The sequence below is a fragment of the Staurois parvus genome, unplaced genomic scaffold (genome assembly GCF_062004578.1).
Source record: "Staurois parvus isolate SC_StPar_1 unplaced genomic scaffold, SC_StPar_1.0 ptg000519l, whole genome shotgun sequence".
Lineage (NCBI taxonomy): Eukaryota > Metazoa > Chordata > Amphibia > Anura > Ranidae > Staurois > Staurois parvus.
In genome coordinates, this window is record NW_028318315.1 from 835001 (window position 1) to 853672 (window position 18672).

The 18672-nt window shown below is 44.8% G+C and overlaps 2 protein-coding genes across 2 annotated transcripts in view; one reads left to right on the forward strand and one right to left on the reverse strand.

Annotated features, from left to right (window-relative positions):
* Nucleotides 1-15578, forward strand: part of LOC149451815 (uncharacterized) — a 24940-nt gene extending 9362 nt beyond the window's left edge. The window contains exon 2 of the mRNA XM_089690139.1: nucleotides 1586-15578. Within this exon, the coding sequence (XP_089546265.1) occupies nucleotides 1837-4200 (2364 nt within the window). The 5' untranslated portion in view covers nucleotides 1586-1836 and the 3' untranslated portion in view covers nucleotides 4201-15578. The remainder of the gene's footprint in view (nucleotides 1-1585) is intronic.
* The window catches only part of LOC149451809 (uncharacterized), a 187251-nt gene that overhangs the window by 142589 nt on the left and 25990 nt on the right, over nucleotides 1-18672 (reverse strand). The window lies entirely within an intron of this gene.

Sequence of the window (18672 nt, forward strand, 5' to 3'; positions counted from 1 at the left end):
CAGTCACACTCCAAACTCCACTATGGTGAAGACTAAAGAGCTGTCGAAGGACACCAGAAACAAAATTGTAGACCTGCACCAGGCTGGGAAGACTGAATCTGCAATAGGCAAGCAGCTTGGTGTGAACAAATCAACTTTGGGAGCAATAATTAGAAAATGGAAGACATACAAGACCACTGATAATCTCCCTCGATCTGGGGCTCCACGCAAGATCTCACCCCGTGGGGTCAAAATGATCACAAGAACGGTGAGCAAAAATCCCAGGACCACACGGGGGGGACCTAGTGAATGACCTGCAGAGAGCTGGGACCAACGTAACAAAGGCTACCATCAGTAACACACTACGCCGCCAGGGACTCAGATCCTGCAGTGCCAGACGTGTCCCCCTGCTTAAGCCAGTACATGTCTGGGCCCGTCTGAAGTTTGCTAGAGAGCATTTGGATGATCCAGAAGAGGATTGGGAGAATGTCATATGGTCAGATGAAACCAAAATAGAACTGTTTGGTAGAAACACAACTCGTCGTGTTTGGAGGAGAGAGAATGCTGAGTTGCATCCAAAGAACACCATACCGACTGTGAAGCATGGGGGTGGCAACATCATGCTTTGGGGCTGTTTCTCTGCAAAGGGACCAGGACGACTGATCCATGTACAGGACAGAATGAATGGGGCCATGTATCGTAAGATTTTGAGTGCAAACCTCCTTCCATCAGCAAGGGCATTGAAGATGAAACGTGGCTAGGTCTTCCAACATGACAATGATCCCAAACATACCACCCGGGCAACAAAGGAGTGGCTTCGTAAGAAGCATTTCAAGGTCCTGGAGTGGCCTAGCCAGTCTCCAGATCTCAACCCCATAGAAAACCTTTGGAGGGAGTTGAAAGTCCGTGTTGCCCAGCGACAGCCCCAAAACATCACTGCTCTAGAGGAGATCTGCATGGAGGATGGGCCAACATACCAGCAACAGTGTGTGCCAACCTTGTGAAGACTTACAGGAAACGTCTGACCTCTGTCATTGCCAACAAAGGATATATAACAAAGTATTGAGATGAACTTTTGATATTGACCAAATACTTATTTTCCACCATAATTTGCAAATAAATTCTTTCCAAATCAGCCAATGTGATTGTCTGGATTTTTTTCTCATTTTGTCTCTAATAGTTGAAGTCTACCTATGATGCCAATTACAGGCCTCTCTCATCTTTTTAAGTGGGAGAACTTGCACAATTGGTGGCTGACTAAATACTTTTTTGCCCCACTGTATGTATATATATATATATATATATATACACACACACACACACACACACACACACATATATATATATATATATACACACACACACATATATGTATGTATAGAAGTAACTTTTTTTGTAGCACTTTTTGTTTACATGGGCACATAAATCCATGACCACCGTTTTGTCTTGAACTATAAATAAACTACCGGCCATGTGAAGCAAAAGGCTACTTTGCATTAATAGTCACCTTATATTGAATAACTCAGCTCCCTCTTGGGTTTCTAGAATTATCGACCAAAAGATTTCAATATTAACCATTATTGTAAAACTCTTATTTCTTCAACAGGTTAATCTTCTGAAAATAATTAATTCTAAAAAAAGACCTACCTCGGATTCTTTTCCACATGAGAAATCCTACGAATTATGATCTGACCTGATGAAATTGTCCTGCTCGTTCCTGTGACTTTGGTGCTCATCTTGTTGGGAATACCCAAATTTCAGTGGACTTCTCCTTATCCGTCCATCACAGACTGGGACACACGCATGTAGCAGTGATAATACCGTGTTCTATCGGAGTAGTATATAAATCCATCCATCATGCCTTCTTGTATTGTGGAAAATTGTGATTCTCATTGGAGAAAAAAAGAACTCAATGTCATTTTCCATGTGTTCCCTAAAGACAAGGTCCGTATAAAACAATGGCTTATGAATACCGGGCAGTTTGATGAAAGTAACATAGAGGAGGCCGTTTCTAAGATCTGGCTGAGTAAAGCCAATAATTCCTATCGAATATGCTCAAAACATTTCTCATTAGACATGTACGAGAATCTAGGTGGCAAATTGTCATTGAAGAAGGATGCTTCCCCAAGTATATTTCAAATTCGAAAAACTGTAAGTGAAGCTAGTGATGAGAAGGAAAAAAGGAAGAGGCTTTGCACGGAATACAACAGAGTTTCAACCTCCTCTTTGGCCGATCGGCCTTCTTGCCTTGTCGCTGATCACAACAAAGGTCCATCTCTCCATTCTTCAAGTTCTTTCCCACAAGCTGAGGTCTCATCCTTTTCTTCTTCGGATGATCCTATGTCAGGGGTCGCCCATGTTACTGAAACCTCTCATGTGCCAGAAAATTCTCAATCTTCATTTTTAAGTTTTTTTAGGTCCATGAAAAGACATAGATCGTCCAAAGGCGTTATGACTGATTTTCCGAGAGAAACCAAGGACAAGAGAACTGGAACTTTTCCGTTTCATGGTACTAAAAACAAAAAAATTCAGCACAGTCCAGTCACGGCTAACGTTGGCATTCAGTGCGATTTATTCCGCAATTTAAAATCCAAAGGAGGGGCGTTACCCCGAAAAAAAGTTATTACTAGCACATCGAAGGAAGAGAACGTTGAAAGATTAATCTCATATAGAAAGTACAACTTATCCCCAAGTTCCAGTATCAACAGCCAACAGGGAGAGTCATCCTTTGATATCCAAATGTATAATGATCCATCATACGATCCCTCTAGGGAATCCTCTGCAGAGGACAGCGACTCTGGTGCTCCATGTGTAGACAAGGCATATCCACCTTGTGGTCACCAAACATTACAATCTGCCGTGTCGGGTTCTGATTATGGGAAGGAAAGGAAATTCCTGGTTTTCGAGAGGTGTCTAGATAATCTTTTGACAATGGTGCGCTGTAATTATAACCATTGCAATGCTTCTCTTGCTCAAGTTGAAAAAAAACTGTGTGGGTCTTGCCTGTCGGTGTACGCCACGTGTATGAACGGTCATCACTCCCTACTGTGGGAAAGTCAACCCAAAATCAAAAATGCTCCAGTGGGCGATGTTCTGATATCAAGCGCGGCTCTATGCAGTGGTTCCAATTTTCTACAAATTGAAAGTTTTCTCAAAGTGTTAGGGATGGTATCAATTTGCAGAGCAACATTTTACGAACATCAGAAAAAATATTTGTTCCCTGCCGTTGATTACCACTGGAAATTAAACCAACAAAATATTATCTCTCAACTCTCTGGACAAGTGGTCTGTCTATCTGGTGACGGCCAATGCGATAGTCCCGGGTACAATGCAAAATATTCTACCTATTCCTTTATGGAAGCCGAAACGCAAAAAATCGTTGGGTTTGGCGTTGAAGAGCTTACACCAGAGTCAAGTTCCGTGGCTTTAGAGGGTAAAGCTTTTGAAAAGGCGCTTGACGGACTCCAACAAAAAGGTCTCAATGTAAGAATTATATGTACAGACCGCCATGTTACAATTCGAAAGATAATCCGTGAAAAATATCCCAAAATTTTACACCGCTATGATGTCAGGCATATGGCAAAAACTGTTGGGGCCAAGGTCAATGCCGCCAGTAAAAAAAAAGGGTGTGAAGAGTTGGCGCCTTGGATTCCATCCATAAAAAATCATTTATGGTGGGCATCTGCAAATTGTGAGGGCAACCCCACGGTGCTTAAGGAACAGTGGTGTTCTTTATTGTTCCACGTGATCAATGTCCATCGATGGGATGGATGTGAACATTACAAAGAATGTAATCATCCTCCCATAAGTGAAACGTCAAACCTTACCAGGAACTGGCTGAGGGATGGGTCACGTGCCTACAAGGAGCTCCGAGAAATTGTTCTAAAAAAGACGTGGCTTAGAGACGTAGAAAGAATGCCTTTGTTCTGCCACCCTGGCCAGCAAGACATTTTTCATACTACTGCTCTGAAATACAAACCAAAAGGAAGCCACTTTTCTATGGATGCCATGGTAGCAAGGACACAACTCTCTATTCTAGAGCACAATTATAATATTGGAGGAACAAAACTTGCGCCAAGCAATAGTGACCCATTCGAAAGTGGATGGTACAGAGGTCAGTACAGCAAGGCGAGAGGTCAGTGGGTTTTAAGGGTTGTGTATGAGCCACGTCGCCAAGACTTTGTATACAACATCTACAACCACATTTTTGATGCTCTATGATCCTGATAACACATTTTTTTTCAGCTGATCAGATTTCACGTAAAAGTGATCCAAGTGGCTCTACAGCCACCTAATCACTTTTACAGGGCTCAGACGCGATTGGGTCAGCTTACTACAAAGGAGAGGGAAGAACATCCATTTTTCCTTCTCCTCTGAGGAATGAAGCTAGAAGTGACAATGATTTTGTGACTTCTGGTTTTGGTTCAGTATTTCCCGATTCAGTACCAGCCAGGGAAGCAGCCGATCAAACCACTCTTGGTTTGATCACCTACTGAGGAGGAATTAGGGGTCCAATACAACATATACAACCACATTTTTGATGCTCTACAGCCGCAGCTATGATCCTGATATCATTTTTTTTCAGCTGGTGATCAGCTTTCATGTAAAAGTGATCCAAGTGGCTCTACAGCCACCTAATTACGTTTACAGGGCTCAGAAGTGATTGGGTCAGCTTCCTACAGAGGAGAGGGAAGAACGTCCGTTCTTCTTTCTCCTCTGTGAGGAATGAAGCCAGCAGTGACAGTGATTTTGTGACTTCTGGTTTTGGTTCAGTGTTAACCGGGTCAGTACCAGCTAAAGAAGCAGCAGATCAAACCACTCTTGGTTTGATCACCTACTGAGGAGGAATTAGGGGTCCAATACAACATCTAAAACCACATTTGTGATGCTCTACAGCCGCAACTATGATCCTGATATCATTTTTTTTCAGCTGGTGATCAGCTTTCATGTAAAAGTGATCCAAGTGGCTCTACAGCCACCTAATTACGTTTACAGGGCTCAGAAGTGATTGGGTCAGCTTCCTACAGAGGAGAGGGAAGAACATCCATTTTTCCTTCTCCTCTGAGGAATGAAGCTAGAAGTGACAATGATTTTGTGACTTCTGGTTTTGGTTCAGTATTTCCCGATTCAGTACCAGCCAGGGAAGCAGCCGATCAAACCACTCTTGGTTTGATCACCTACTGAGGAGGAATTAGGGGTCCAATACAACATCTAAAACCACATTTTTGATGCTCTACAGGCGCAGCTATGATCCTGATATCATTTTTTTTCAGCTGGTGATCAGCTTTCATGTAAAAGTGATCCAAGTGGCTCTACAGCCACCTAATTACGTTTACAGGGCTCAGAAGTGATTGGGTCAGCTTCCTACAGAGGAGAGGGAAGAACGTCCGTTCTTCTTTCTCCTCTGTGAGGAATGAAGCCAGCAGTGACAGTGATTTTGTGACTTCTGGTTTTGGTTCAGTGTTAACCGGGTCAGTACCAGCTAAAGAAGCAGCAGATCAAACCACTCTTGGTTTGATCACCTACTGAGGAGGAATTAGGGGTCCAATACAACATATAAAACCACATTTTTGATGCTCTACAGCCGCAACTATGATCCTGATATCATTTTTTTTCAGCTGGTGATCAGCTTTCATGTAAAAGTGATCCAAGTGGCTCTACAGCCACCTAATTACGTTTACAGGGCTCAGAAGTGATTGGGTTAGCTTCCTGCAGAGGAGAGGGAAGAACATCCATTCTTCCTTCTCCTCTGTGAGGATTGAAGCCAGATGTGATAATGATTTTGTGACTTCTGGTTTTGGTTCAGTGTTTACCGGGTCAGTACCAGCCAGGGAAGCTGCCGATCAAACCACTCTTGGTTTGATCAGCTGCTGAGGAGGAATCAGGGGTCCAATACCTACCACTGCTCAGACCATCACAAGGGATATTGTAAAAAAAAATGGAAAAAAAAAAAAAAATGTAGGCACCTACCTGTTCCCCTGTGCTCATGTGCAATACACAGGGCTTTTTTTCTCAGGCAATAGGTGCAGGAACTCTCCCTTTCCAAGTCACCCCTTGTCTCTGCCCCTTACCCACCTCTGAGCACTGTTCCTTAGTTCCACCCACTCCCAGTACTTCCCCTTTTAGAGAACACAGAACCAAGTATCATTTTGTGGTGCTACGTATTGTATGGAATTTGTTAATGATAACAAGAAAAGCAGTAAAATAGATCCTCTGCAGCCAGCAACAATAGACTCCCTCCAGCAACAATAGATCCCCCTAGCAACAACGGATCTCCCCTCAGCCAGCATCAATAGGCTCTTCAGCAATAATAGACCCCTCTCTCAACAGTAGATCCATCCCATCAGTAATTGACTCTAAAGCAACAATAGATCTCCCACCAACATCAACAGACCTCCCAAACGCAATATACTCCCCCCCTGCAACAATAGATCTCCATCAGCCAGCATCAAGAGACCCTCTCCCCGCAACAATAGATCTCCAGCAGCCAGCATCAAGAGATCTCCCCCCGTTTCAATAGATCTCCAGTAGCCAGCATCAATAGGCCCTTCAGCAATAATAGACCCCCCTCTCTCAACAGTAGATTCATCCCATCAGCAATTGACTCCCCAGCAACAATAGATCCCCCACCAGTTTCAACAGGCCTCCCCAGCACAATAGACCACCCCCACACAACAACAGATCTCCAGCAGCCAACATCAATAGGCCCTTCAGCAATAATAGACCCCTCTCTCATCAGTAGATCCATCCCATCAACAATGGACTCCCCAGCAACAATAGATCCCCCACCAGCATCAAACCCCCCTCCCCCCCGCAACAATAGATCTCCAGCAGCCAGCATCAAGAGACCTCCCCCCCCCGCAACAATAGATCTCCAGCAGTCAACATCAAGAGATCCTCACCACGCAACAATAGATCTCCAGCAGTCAGCATCAAGAGATCCCCCCCGCAACAATAGATCTCCAACAGCCAGCATCAATAGGCCCTGCAGCAATAAAAGACCGCTCTCTCATCAGTAGATCCATCCCAGCAACATCAGATCCCCCACCAGCAGCAACAGATCTCCCCAGCACAATAGATCTCCAGCAGCCAGCATCAATAAGCCCTGCAGCAATAATAGACCCCTCATCAGTAGATCCATCCCATCAATGGACTCCCCACCAGCATCAACAGACCTCCCCAGCACAATAGACCCTCCCCCCACAACAATAGATCTCCAGCATCAATAGGCCCTTCGGCAATAATAGACCCCTCTCTCATTCCATCCCAGCAACAATAGATCCCCCACCAGCAGCAACAGACCTCCCCAGCACAATATACCCTCCACCTCGCAACAATAGATCTGCAGCAGCCAGCATCAAGAGACCCTCCCCCCCACAACAATAGATCGCCAGCATCAAGAGACCCTCCCCCCGCAACAATAGATCTCAAGCAGCCAGCATCAAGAGACCCTCCAGCACACCTCAGCACCCCTTGCCATTACATACATTCGCTGCTGGAGGTGCCGGAACTGCATTTTCCCCGGATTCACGCTGAATAAAAAGCCCTGGCAATACGCATATGTAAACGGTTTTTGCACCATATGAGGTATCGCTGTGTGCGTCAGAGTGAGAGCAATAATTCTAGTACCAGACCTGCTGTTTTGACACCACACTTAACATTTAAAGTCTTCTAAAGTGTCATCTATGGAGTTTTTTTTTTTTTACTTATTTTTGTTTTGCCGCCATTTCACCTTCAAAAAATGTTTAAATATTGAAATGTTTTGTATCTATACACTCCACATAACATTATCTTTTATATTTTACCCAAAAAACAGCTATTATTTTGAGTTTGTATGCACAAAAATGCATTTTAAGTGTAGTTTTCTTGAAAAGGTGTGTTGTATAAACGGCTGGGCAAATATAGTGTGACATAAAAAAATTGCAACAACCACCATTTTATTCTCCAGGGCCTCGGTGTTCAGAATAAAATATAATGTGTGGGGTTTCTAAGTAATTAACCACTTCCCGGCCGGCCGTTGTATATATAAATGGCCAGACGGTGGCACTGCAGGGTCGGGTGGCCATTTATAAACGGCCTCCCTGCACCCTGCTTGTGCGCGGTCCCTGGGAGCATGCAGCACCGGCATCCGGTGCCCGCTGTGTCCTCTGGACACAGTGGAACACCGATCGTCGGATGGACCTCTGTACGAGGTCCCGATCATGTGATCGCTGATTGGCCAATCAGTGATCACATGCAAAGTAGTAAGCAAGATGTCACTTGTGAAATCATTGCTTACTACGTGTGAAATCTGTGAATGATCACAGAGGTCACATGGTACAGGGCTATTCACAACAGGCTTGTACCATGTGCCAAGCTGTGACCAATCACATGTCACTCAGTCATTCTCAATGGCTGCAAGAATGCAGACAGAGAGAAAGATAAATGATTGCTTTTACATCCTATATGGGTGTAAAAGCAATCTGTAAAAAAAAAAATCTTCACCCCCCCAAAAGTAGTACAGTGTCACCATGGTGACACTGTACTGCTAGGGTGACAGTATGTAAAAAAAATAATAAAATAAATAATAATATAAAAAAAAATAAATGTAAAAAAAGTGTTTAACAATTTAAATTTTTGGTTATAAACTAATTTGGCTTTTTTTTTCACTAAAAATATAACGGAATACATTTTGGCCAAGATTTATGATGAAATATTATTTATTTGCAAACTTTATAAGAAAAACACTTTTTTTCAAAATTTTTTGACATTTTCATTTACATAGCAAAAAAAATTAAAATCCCAGCGGTGAATAAATACCACCAATTTTGGTGCTTTATCTGTCTCGGAAAAATGCTAAAAAATTCATACGGTTACAGCGTTGCATGACCGCGCAATTGTCATTCAAAGTTTGATAGCGCTGAAAGCTGAAAATTGCCCTGGACTGGACGGGAGTAAAAGTGTCCGGTCTGGAAGTGGTTAAAAACATTATTTTAACATGTATGTGAGAAATGTCACAATTGCCTCGGGTGCATAGTGGCTCATTTATGAGTGGGATTTTTGAATGGTTTGTTTGTCATATTAACCCCTTGCCCTCCAGAGGATTTCCCCCCCTTCCTGACCAGGCTTTTTTTGTGCGTTGCGGCGCTACGTTACTTTAACTGACAATTGCGCGGTCATGCAACGCTGCGCCCCAATGAAATTTATGTCCTTTTTTCCCCACAAATAGAGATTTCTTTTGGTGGTATTTGATCGCCTGTGTAATTTTTTTATTTTTTGCGCTATAAAAGAAAAAGTGACCGACAATTTTGAGGAAAAAAACAATATTTTTGACTTTTTGCTAATAAACATGTCCAGTAAAACAATTTAAAAAAATATAATTTTGTCATAAATTTCAGCCAAAATGTATTCTGCTTCGTGTCTTTGTAAATAAAAATCCCAATATGTCTAAATGAATTGGTTTATGTGAAAGTTATAGCGTCTCCAAATGGCGGTATATACACTGGGATTTTTCTTTTTTTATACTAGTAATGGCGGCGATCAGTGACTTATAGCGGGGCTGCGGTGGACATTCTGACTTTGGGGGGAACTGGCTTGGTGTCACTGACACCAATACAGTGATCAGTGCTAATAAGCACTAACACTGTACTAATGGCACTGGGCAGGAAGGGGTTAACATGAGGGGAGATCAAAGGGTTAACTGTGTGTGTTTCTCTGTGTGTGCTGTGTGTGTTTTACTTGGGAAACATGCTGCTGTGTATTGCTCTGAAATACAAAGCAGCATGTTATTGCTGGCAGGAGAGAGACCTGTGTTGTTTACACATAGGTCTCTCCCCTGTCAGTGTTACTCGGTAATCGCCGGGTGCCAGTGGAGAATCTCCGGTTGGGACCCAGTGATTGACATCTGTAGCCTCCAATGGCAGCGCTCGCACTCCCTACCCGGCAATGTGAGTCACATATATATATCTAGATATATAGATATACAGTATATACACAAGATAGTGTATATAGCAAGATAGTTCAAGCCGTGATTTGTCATCATTGCGATGATTATGGCTTACAGCTCATGAAAACCCCAAATCCACAATCTCAGAAAATGAGAATATTCCATGCAATCAATAAAACAAGGATTATACATAGAACAATATCGCACCTCTGAAAAGTAGAGGCATGCATATGTACTCAGTACTTGGTTTGGGCCCCTTTTGCAGCAATTACTGCCTCAATGCGACGTGGCATGGAAGCTATCAGCCTGTGGCACTGCTGAGGTGTTATGGAAGACCAGGATGCTTCAATAGCGGCCTTCAGCTCTTCTGCATTGTTCGGTCTCATGTCTCTCATCTTTCTCTTGGCAATGCCCCATAGATTCTCTATGGAGTTCAGGTCAGGCGAATTTGCTGGCCAATCAAGCACAGTAATCCCACAGTCATTGAACCAGGTTTTGGTGCTTTTGGCAGTGTGGGCGGTGCCAAGTCCTGCTGGAAAATGAAGTCAGCAACCCCCATAAAGCTCGTCTGCAGAAGAAAGCAAGAAGTGCTCCAAAATCTCCTGGTAGACGGCTGTGTTGACCCTGGACTTAATGAAGCACAGTGGACCAAAACCAGCAGATGACATGGCTCCCCAAATCAACACAGACTGTGGAAACTTCACACTGGACTTCAAGCATCTTGCAGTGTAGGCCTCTCCATTCTTCCTCCATACTCGGGGTCCTTGGGCCTCTCCATTCTTCCTCCATACTCGGGGTCCTTGGGCCTCTCCATTCTTCCTCCATACTCGGGGTCCTTGGGCCTCTCCATTCTTCCTCCATACTCGGGCTCCTTGGGCCTCTCCATTCTTCCGCCATACTCGGGCTCCTTGGGCCTCTCCATTCTTCCTCCATACTCGGGGTCCTTGGGCCTCTCCATTCTTCCTCCATACTCGGGGTCCTTGGGCCTCTCCATTCTTCCTCCATACTCGGGGTCCTTGGGCCTCTCCATTCTTCCTCCATACTCGGGGTCCTTGGGCCTCTCCATTCTTCCTCCATACTCGGGCTCCTTGGGCCTCTCCATTCTTCCTCCATACTCGGGCTCCTTGGGCCTCTCCATTCTTCCTCCATACTCGGGCTCCTTGGGCCTCTCCATTCTTCCTCCATACTCGGGGTCCTTGGGCCTCTCCATTCTTCCTCCATACTCGGGGTCCTTGTGCCTCTCCATTCTTCCTCCATACTCTGGGTCCTTGGGCCTCTCCATTTTTCCTCCATTCCATACTCGGGGTCCTTGGGCCTCTCCATTCTTCCTCCATACTCGGGCTCCTTGGGCCTCTCCACTCTTCCTCCATACTCGGGGTCCTTGGGCCTCTCCACTCTTCCTCCATACTCGGGGTCCTTGGGCCTCTCCACTCTTCCTCCATACTCGGGGTCCTTGGGCCTCTCCATTCTTCCTCCATACTCGGGGTCCTTGGGCCTCTCCATTCTTCCTCCATACTCTGGGTCCTTGGGCCTCTCCATTCTTCCTCCATACTCGGGCTCCTTGGGCCTCTCCATTCTTCCTCCATACTCGGGCTCCTTGGGCCTCTCCATTCTTCCTCCATACTCGGGGCTCCTTGGGCCTCTCTATTCTTCCTCCATACTCGGGGCTCCTTGGGCCTCTCTATTCTTCCTCCATACTCGGGGCTCCTTGGGCCTCTCTATTCTTCCTCCATACTCGGGGCTCCTTGGGCCTCTCTATTCTTCCTCCATACTCGGGGCTCCTTGGGCCTCTCCATTCTTCCTCCATACTCGGGGCTCCTTGGGCCTCTCCATTCTTCCTCCATACTCGGGCTCCTTGGGCCTCTCCATTCTTCCTCCATACTCGGGCTCCTTGGGCCTCTCCATTCTTCCTCCATACTCGGGGTCCTTGTGCCTCTCCATTCTTCCTCCATACTGTGGGTCTTTGTGCCTCTCCATTCTTCCTCCATACGCGGGGTCCTTGGGCCTCTCCATTCTTCCTCCATACTCGGGGTCCTTGGGCCTCTCCATTCTTCCTCCATACTCGGGGTCCTTGGGCCTCTCCATTCTTCCTCCATACTCTGGGTCCTTGTGCCTCTCCATTCTTCCTCCATTCTCGGGGTCCTTGTGCCTCTCCATTCTTCCTCCATTCTCGGGGTCCTTGTGCCTCTCCATTCTTCCTCCATTCTCGGGGTCCTTGGGCCTCTCCATTCTTCCTCCATTCTCGGGGTCCTTGGGCCTCTCCATTCTTCCTCCATACTCGGGGTCCTTGGGCCTCTCCATTCTTCCTCCATACTCGGGGTCCTTGTGCCTCTCCATTCTTCCTCCATTCTCGGGGACATGTGCCTCTCCATTCTTCCTCCATTCTCGGGGTCCTTGTGCCTCTCCATTCTTCCTCCATTCTCGGGGTCCTCGTGCCTCTCCATTCTTCCTCCATTCTCGGGGTCCTCGTGCCTCTCCATTCTTCCTCCATTCTCGGGGTCCTCGTGCCTCTCCATTCTTCCTCCATACTCGGCGTCCTTGGGCCTCTCCATTCTTCCTCCATACTCGGCGTCCTTGGGCCTCTCCATTCTTCCTCCATACTCGGGGGCCTTGGGCCTCTCCATTCTTCCTCCATACTCGGGGGCCTTGTGCTTCTCCATTCTTCCTCCATACTTGGCGTCCTTGGGCCTCTCCATTCTTCCTCCATACTCTGGGTCCTTGGGCCTCTCCATTCTTCCTCCATACTCGGCGTCCTTGGGCCTCTCTATTCTTCCTCCATACTCTGGGTCCTTGGGCCTCTCCATTCTTCCTCCATACTCGGGGTCCTTGGGCCTCTCCATTCTTCCTCCATACTCGGGGGCCTTGTGCTTCTCCATTCTTCCTCCATACTCTGGGTCCTTGGTTTCCAAATGAGATGCAAAAGTTTCTCTCAAACAGAAAAGAGGACTTTGGACCACTGAGCAACAGACCAGGTCTGTTTTTCTTTAGCCCAGGTAAGACGCTTCTGATGTTGTTTGTTGTTCAGGAGCTGCTTGAGCGGATTGAGGAATACGACATTTGAAGCCCATGTCCAGGATCCGTCTGTGTGGTGGCTCTTGATGCACTGACTCCAGCCTCAGTCCACTCCTTGTGAAAGCCCCCAACACTTGGAATGGCCTTTTCCTGACAATCCTCTCCAGGCTGCGGTCATCCCTGCTGCTTGTGCACCTTTTTCTTCCACACTTTTCCCTTCCACATAACTTTCTATTAATGTGCTTTGATACAGCACTTTGGGAACATCCAACTTCTTTTGCAATTCCCTTTTGAGGCTTTCCCTCCTTATGGAGGGTGCCAATGAGGGTTTTCTGCACAACTGTCAGGTCAGCAGTCTTTCCCATGATTGGGATTCCTACTGAACCAGACTGAGAGACCATTTAAAGGCTCAGGAACCCTTTGCAGGTGTTATGGCTTAATTATCTGATTAGAGTGGGACACTTTGAGCCGAGAATATTCCACCTTTTCACAATATTCTCATTTTCTGAGATTGTGGATTTGGGGTTTTTATGAGCTGTAAGCCATAATCATCACAATGATGACAAATCACGCCTTGAACTATCTTGCTTTGCATGTAATGAGTCTATCTCATATATTAGTTTCACCTTTTAAGTTGCTGCACTGAAATAAATAAACTTTTGCACCATATTCAAATTTTTCGAGTTTCACCTGTATATACACACACACACATGCATACACATACACACATATACAAATACACACACATGACTTTGTGCATCCCTGCAGCAGTATTTCTGCTATAGGGCGGAGGGTACCTGGTTAATGAATTTTAATGTTCGAAAACACAATATAATATCCAATTGTTTGGTAAAATATAAAAGATGATGTTACGCCGAGTAGATGGATTTCAGACATGTTTTGCTTTAAAAAAATGTGTATGCCCGTAGCACGACGTCAAATTAATGTGCCTAGAAATCTCCATAGGTGACGCTTTAAAAGCCTTTACAGGTCATCAGGTTCGAGTTACACAGAAGGTCTGGCTTTAAAATTATTGCTCCTTCTCTGATGTTCGTGGCGATACTTCACATGTGTTGTGCGATCGCCGTTTACATATGCATGATTGTTGTGAGCATTTTCCTTTGCACATGAGGACGTGGCACTTTAAAAAAAAAAAAAAATTGTTTTTTTAAAACTGTACCTTTAAACATTTTTTTTGTCAACTTTATTATTAGTGATGAACATCCCTTGTGATAGCATGGGCCTTGACAGGTCCTCTTTATGGCAAGATCTCCCCTTTGCACATGAAGACGGGGCTCTTTAAAAATAAAAAAAACATATATATATATATATTCTTTCTTTAACACTGTACCTTTTAAACTTTTTTCAAAATCAACTTTATTTTTTATCACAAGGGATGTGTATCCCTTGTGATAGCATAGGCCGTGACAGGTCCTCTTTATGGCGAGATCTCCCCTTTTGCGCATGAAGATGAGGCTCTTTAAAAAACAAAAAATAAATATATATATATTTATTTATTTAACTCTGTACCTTTAAACTTTTTTTTTTAAATGAACTTTATTGTTATCAAGGATGAACATCCCTTGTGGTAGCATGGGTTGTGACAGGTCCTCTTTATGGTGAGATCTCTCCTTTGTGCATGAGGACTGGGCTCTTTAAAAAAAAAAATATATATATATATTTATATATATATATATTAACACTGTACCTTTTAAATGTTTTAAAAATCAACTTTATTGATATCACAAGAGATGAACATCCCTTGTGATAGCATGGGCTGTGACAGGTCCTCTTTATGGTGAGATCTGGGGTCTATTAAACCTTTTCTGACTTTCACAGCATCAGAGCAAAGTGAGATCAGTTAAATCTGTTGCTCTCACAAGCCAGGAATGGCTTGTTTACATGAGACCAAAACCGGAAGTGACAAAATCCTCATTGTTTCAGATTTCTGACATCACACAGTGGGAGGAGCAACATTCTTACCAGTCTTCACGATCAGATGAGAGAGCCCGGTAAAGGCGTCGCAGGGAGGGGGGACCCCCTTCCGCTACCCGTAAAAGTAATCCAGCGGCTGCATAGCCGCTCTGATTACTTTTACTAGAAAATCGACGGGTGCAAAAAAAAAAAAAAAAAAAAGGATACTGGGATCATGATTATGGCTCCAGGATCCCAGTATAACCACTTCAACCTCAGGCCATTTATAATGGACAGGAAGTGGTTAAACAGTCATGTGCAAGATGATTCAAGATGGAATTTTCTTTCCATTTTATGTAATATAAAAAAATTACAGATGAAAGGCTTTTTTTTTTTTTTTCCAGACTAGTTATCACTTGTTCAATCTGATTTTAAACCGATATCTATGTAATAATTTTTATACTTTGAAAGGCTTTTTTTTTTTTTTTTGGACTAGCTATCACTTTTTCAATCTGATGTTAAACCAATATCTATGTAATAATTTTTATATTTTTTGTTTAAAAAAAAAAAAAAAAAAAAGACGACTATTTCGTTTGAGAGAAAACAAATTTAATAGAAAATTCTTTGTTACGAAAAAAAAAACAAAGTGTGTCTTTTAGAAATGTTGTAATCCTTGAGTTGTAGTAGGATTTTGTAATTCTATTAGATGCCGTGTTGTAATTAATTAAAGCAATATAGCAAAATGGAATGTGTTGACCATTTTTACCCCTCGCCTACCGAGCACTCTTACCCCCCTCCTGCCCAGGCCAAGTTTCAGCTTTCAATGCTGTCGCACTTTGAATGACAATTGGGCGGTCATGCAACACTGTACCCATATGACATTTTTATCATTTTTTTTGCACACAAATGTGGTATTAAATCGCCGCTGGGGGTTTTATTTTTTTGCGCTATAAACCAAAAAAAAAAAAGGAAAAAATTTGGAAAAAAAAGTTTTTCTTTGTTTCTATTATAAAATGTTGCAAAGAATTTTTCTCCTTCACTGATGAGGTTGATGGGGGGCACTGGTGGGCGGCACTGATGGGCATGGATAGGCTGCACTGATAGGCACGGATAGGCTGCACTGATGGGCACAGATAGGCTGCACTGGTGATCATTGCCAATCTGTTGTCTGACAGTTACCTGTTAGCAGCAGTACTTTTCTCACGGTGTGACAGCGTGAGGAAAGTGCAGCCGATAACCGGCAACTGTATTTACATTACATTTGCTCTTGGAACGGTTTGGGTGCTATTATGACAAGAGTTGTGGATGGCTTTGTAAGTTGTTAGCATTTTGAATTTTATTTGTTTTGTGAGCTGAAGACAATGGAGGGATTGTCAGAGACGGGTGGAGGACACTGAATGAAGACCAGTGGAGGGATTGGCAGAGAGGGATGGAGGACACTGAGTGGAGGCCAGTGGAGGGATTGGCAGAGAGGGGTGGAAGACACTGAGTGGAAGCCAATGGAGGGATTGGCAGAGAGGGGTGGAGGACACTGAATGAAGATCAGTGGAGGGATTGGCAGAGAGGGATGGAGGACACTGAATGGAGGCCAGTGGAGGGATTGGCAGAGAGGGGTGGAGGACACTGAGTGGAGGCCAGTGGAGAGATTGGCAGAGAGGGATGGAGGACACTGAGTGGAGGCCAGTGGAGGGATTGGCAGAGAGGGGTGAAAGACACTGAAAGGAGGCCAGTGGAGGGATTGGCAGAGGGGTGGAGGACACTGAATGGAGGCCAGTGGAGGGATTGGCAGAGAGGGGTGGGGGACACTGAATGGAGGCCTGTGGAGGGATTGGCAGAGAGGGGTGGAGGACATTGAGTGGAAGCCAGTGGAGGGATTGGCAGAGAGGGGTGGAGGACACTGAATGAAGACCAGTGGAGGGATTAGCAGAGAGGGATGGAGGACACTGAGTGGAGGCCAGTGGAGAGATTGGCAGAGAGGGATGGAGGACACTGAGTGGAGGCCAGTGGAGGGATTGGCAGAGAGGGGTGGAAGACACTGAATGGAGGCCAGTGGAGGGATTGGCAGAGAGGAGTGGAAGACACTGAATGGAGGCCAGTGGAGGGATTGGCAGAGGGGTGGAGGACACTGAATGGAGGCCAGTGGACGGATTGGCAGAGAGGGGTGGAGGACACTGAATGGAGGCCAGTGGAGGGATTGGCAGAGAGGGGTGGAGGACACTAAATGGAAGCCAGTGTAGGGATTGGCAGAGAGGGGTGGAGGACACTGAACGGTTGGTGAGGTGGATGAGCCTGGCAGCAGTATTCATGATGGACTGGAGGGGGAATAGTCTATGTAAAGGTAAGACAATGAGGAGGGAGTTGCAGTAGCGAGAGATAAGTAGGGAGTATATTAGAAGCTGGTGTGGTGTTGGTGTAGAAGAGGCGTATTTTGGAGATGTTGCAGAGGTTGAAGTAGCATAGAGTAATTGGATGTGGGGTCAAAAGGACAGTTCAGAGTCCAGGGTTACACCTAACAACCTGGCATATGGGGACAGACCAATAGTTGTGCCATCACTCTTGACGGAGAAGTTCGGCAAAGTGGAACATAGGGGAGAAAATATTATGAACTCAGCTTTGGATAGGTAGCGGTATGACATCTATTTTGATGTCTGTTAGTAAATTAGGTATTTGTGAGGAGACTGATGGGGTGAGTTGAGGGGTACAAAGATATATTTACAAGAAAAAGTATGTGAACCCCTTGGGATTATGTGGAGTTTTGCATGAATTGGGCATAAAATGTGCTCTGAACGTCATCTAAGTCACAACAATAGAAGAACACAGTCTGCTGAACATAATACTACACAAACATTAGATGTTGCCATGGTTTAATTGCACATAACATGTAAACATTCACAGTGCAGGGAGGAAAAAGTATGTGAACCTTTGGACTTAATAACTGGTTGACCCTCCTTTGGCAGCAATAACCTCAACCAAACGTTTCCTGTAGTTGCAGATCAGACCTGCACAACGATCTGGAGTCATTTTGGACCACTCCTCTTCACAAAACTGTTTCAGTTTAGCAATATTCTTGGGATGTCTGGTGTGAATCGCTCTCTTAAGGTCATGCCACAGCATTTCAATCAGGTTGAGGTCAGGACTCTGACTGGGCCACTCCAGAAGGCGTATTCTGTGCTGTTGCAGCCATTGTTTTGTTGAATTACTTGTATGCTTTGGGTCATTGTCCTGTTGCATCACCCATCCTCTGCGGAGCTTCAGTTGGCGGACAGATGGTCGTACGTTTTCCTGCAAAATGTCTTGATAAACTCTGGAATTCATTTTCCCATCAATGACAACAATCCGTCCAGGCCCTGAGGCAGCAAAGCAGCCCCAAACCATGATGCTCCCTCCGCCATGTTTCACAGTGGGGATGAGGTTTTGATGTCAGTGTGCTGTGCCTTTTTTTTCTCCACACATAGTGTTGTGTGTTCTTCCCAAACAACTCAATCTTGGTTTCATCTGTCCACAGTATATTTTGCCAGTAGTGCTGTGGAACATCCAGGTGCTCTTTTGCAAACTTCAAACGTGCTGCAATATTCTTTTTAGACAGCAATGGCTTCCTCCGTGGTGTCCTCCCATGTACTCCATTCTTGTTTAATGTTTTCCTTATTGTAGATGTGTCAACAAAAATGTTAGCATGTGCCAGAGATTTCTGTAGGTCTTTAGCTGACACTCTGGGATTCTTCTTTACCTCATGCAGCATTCTGCGCTGTGCTCTTGCAGTCATTTTTACAGGAAGACCACGCCTAGGGAGAGTAGCAACAGTGCTAAACTTTCTCCATTTGTAGACAGTCTGTCTTACCGTG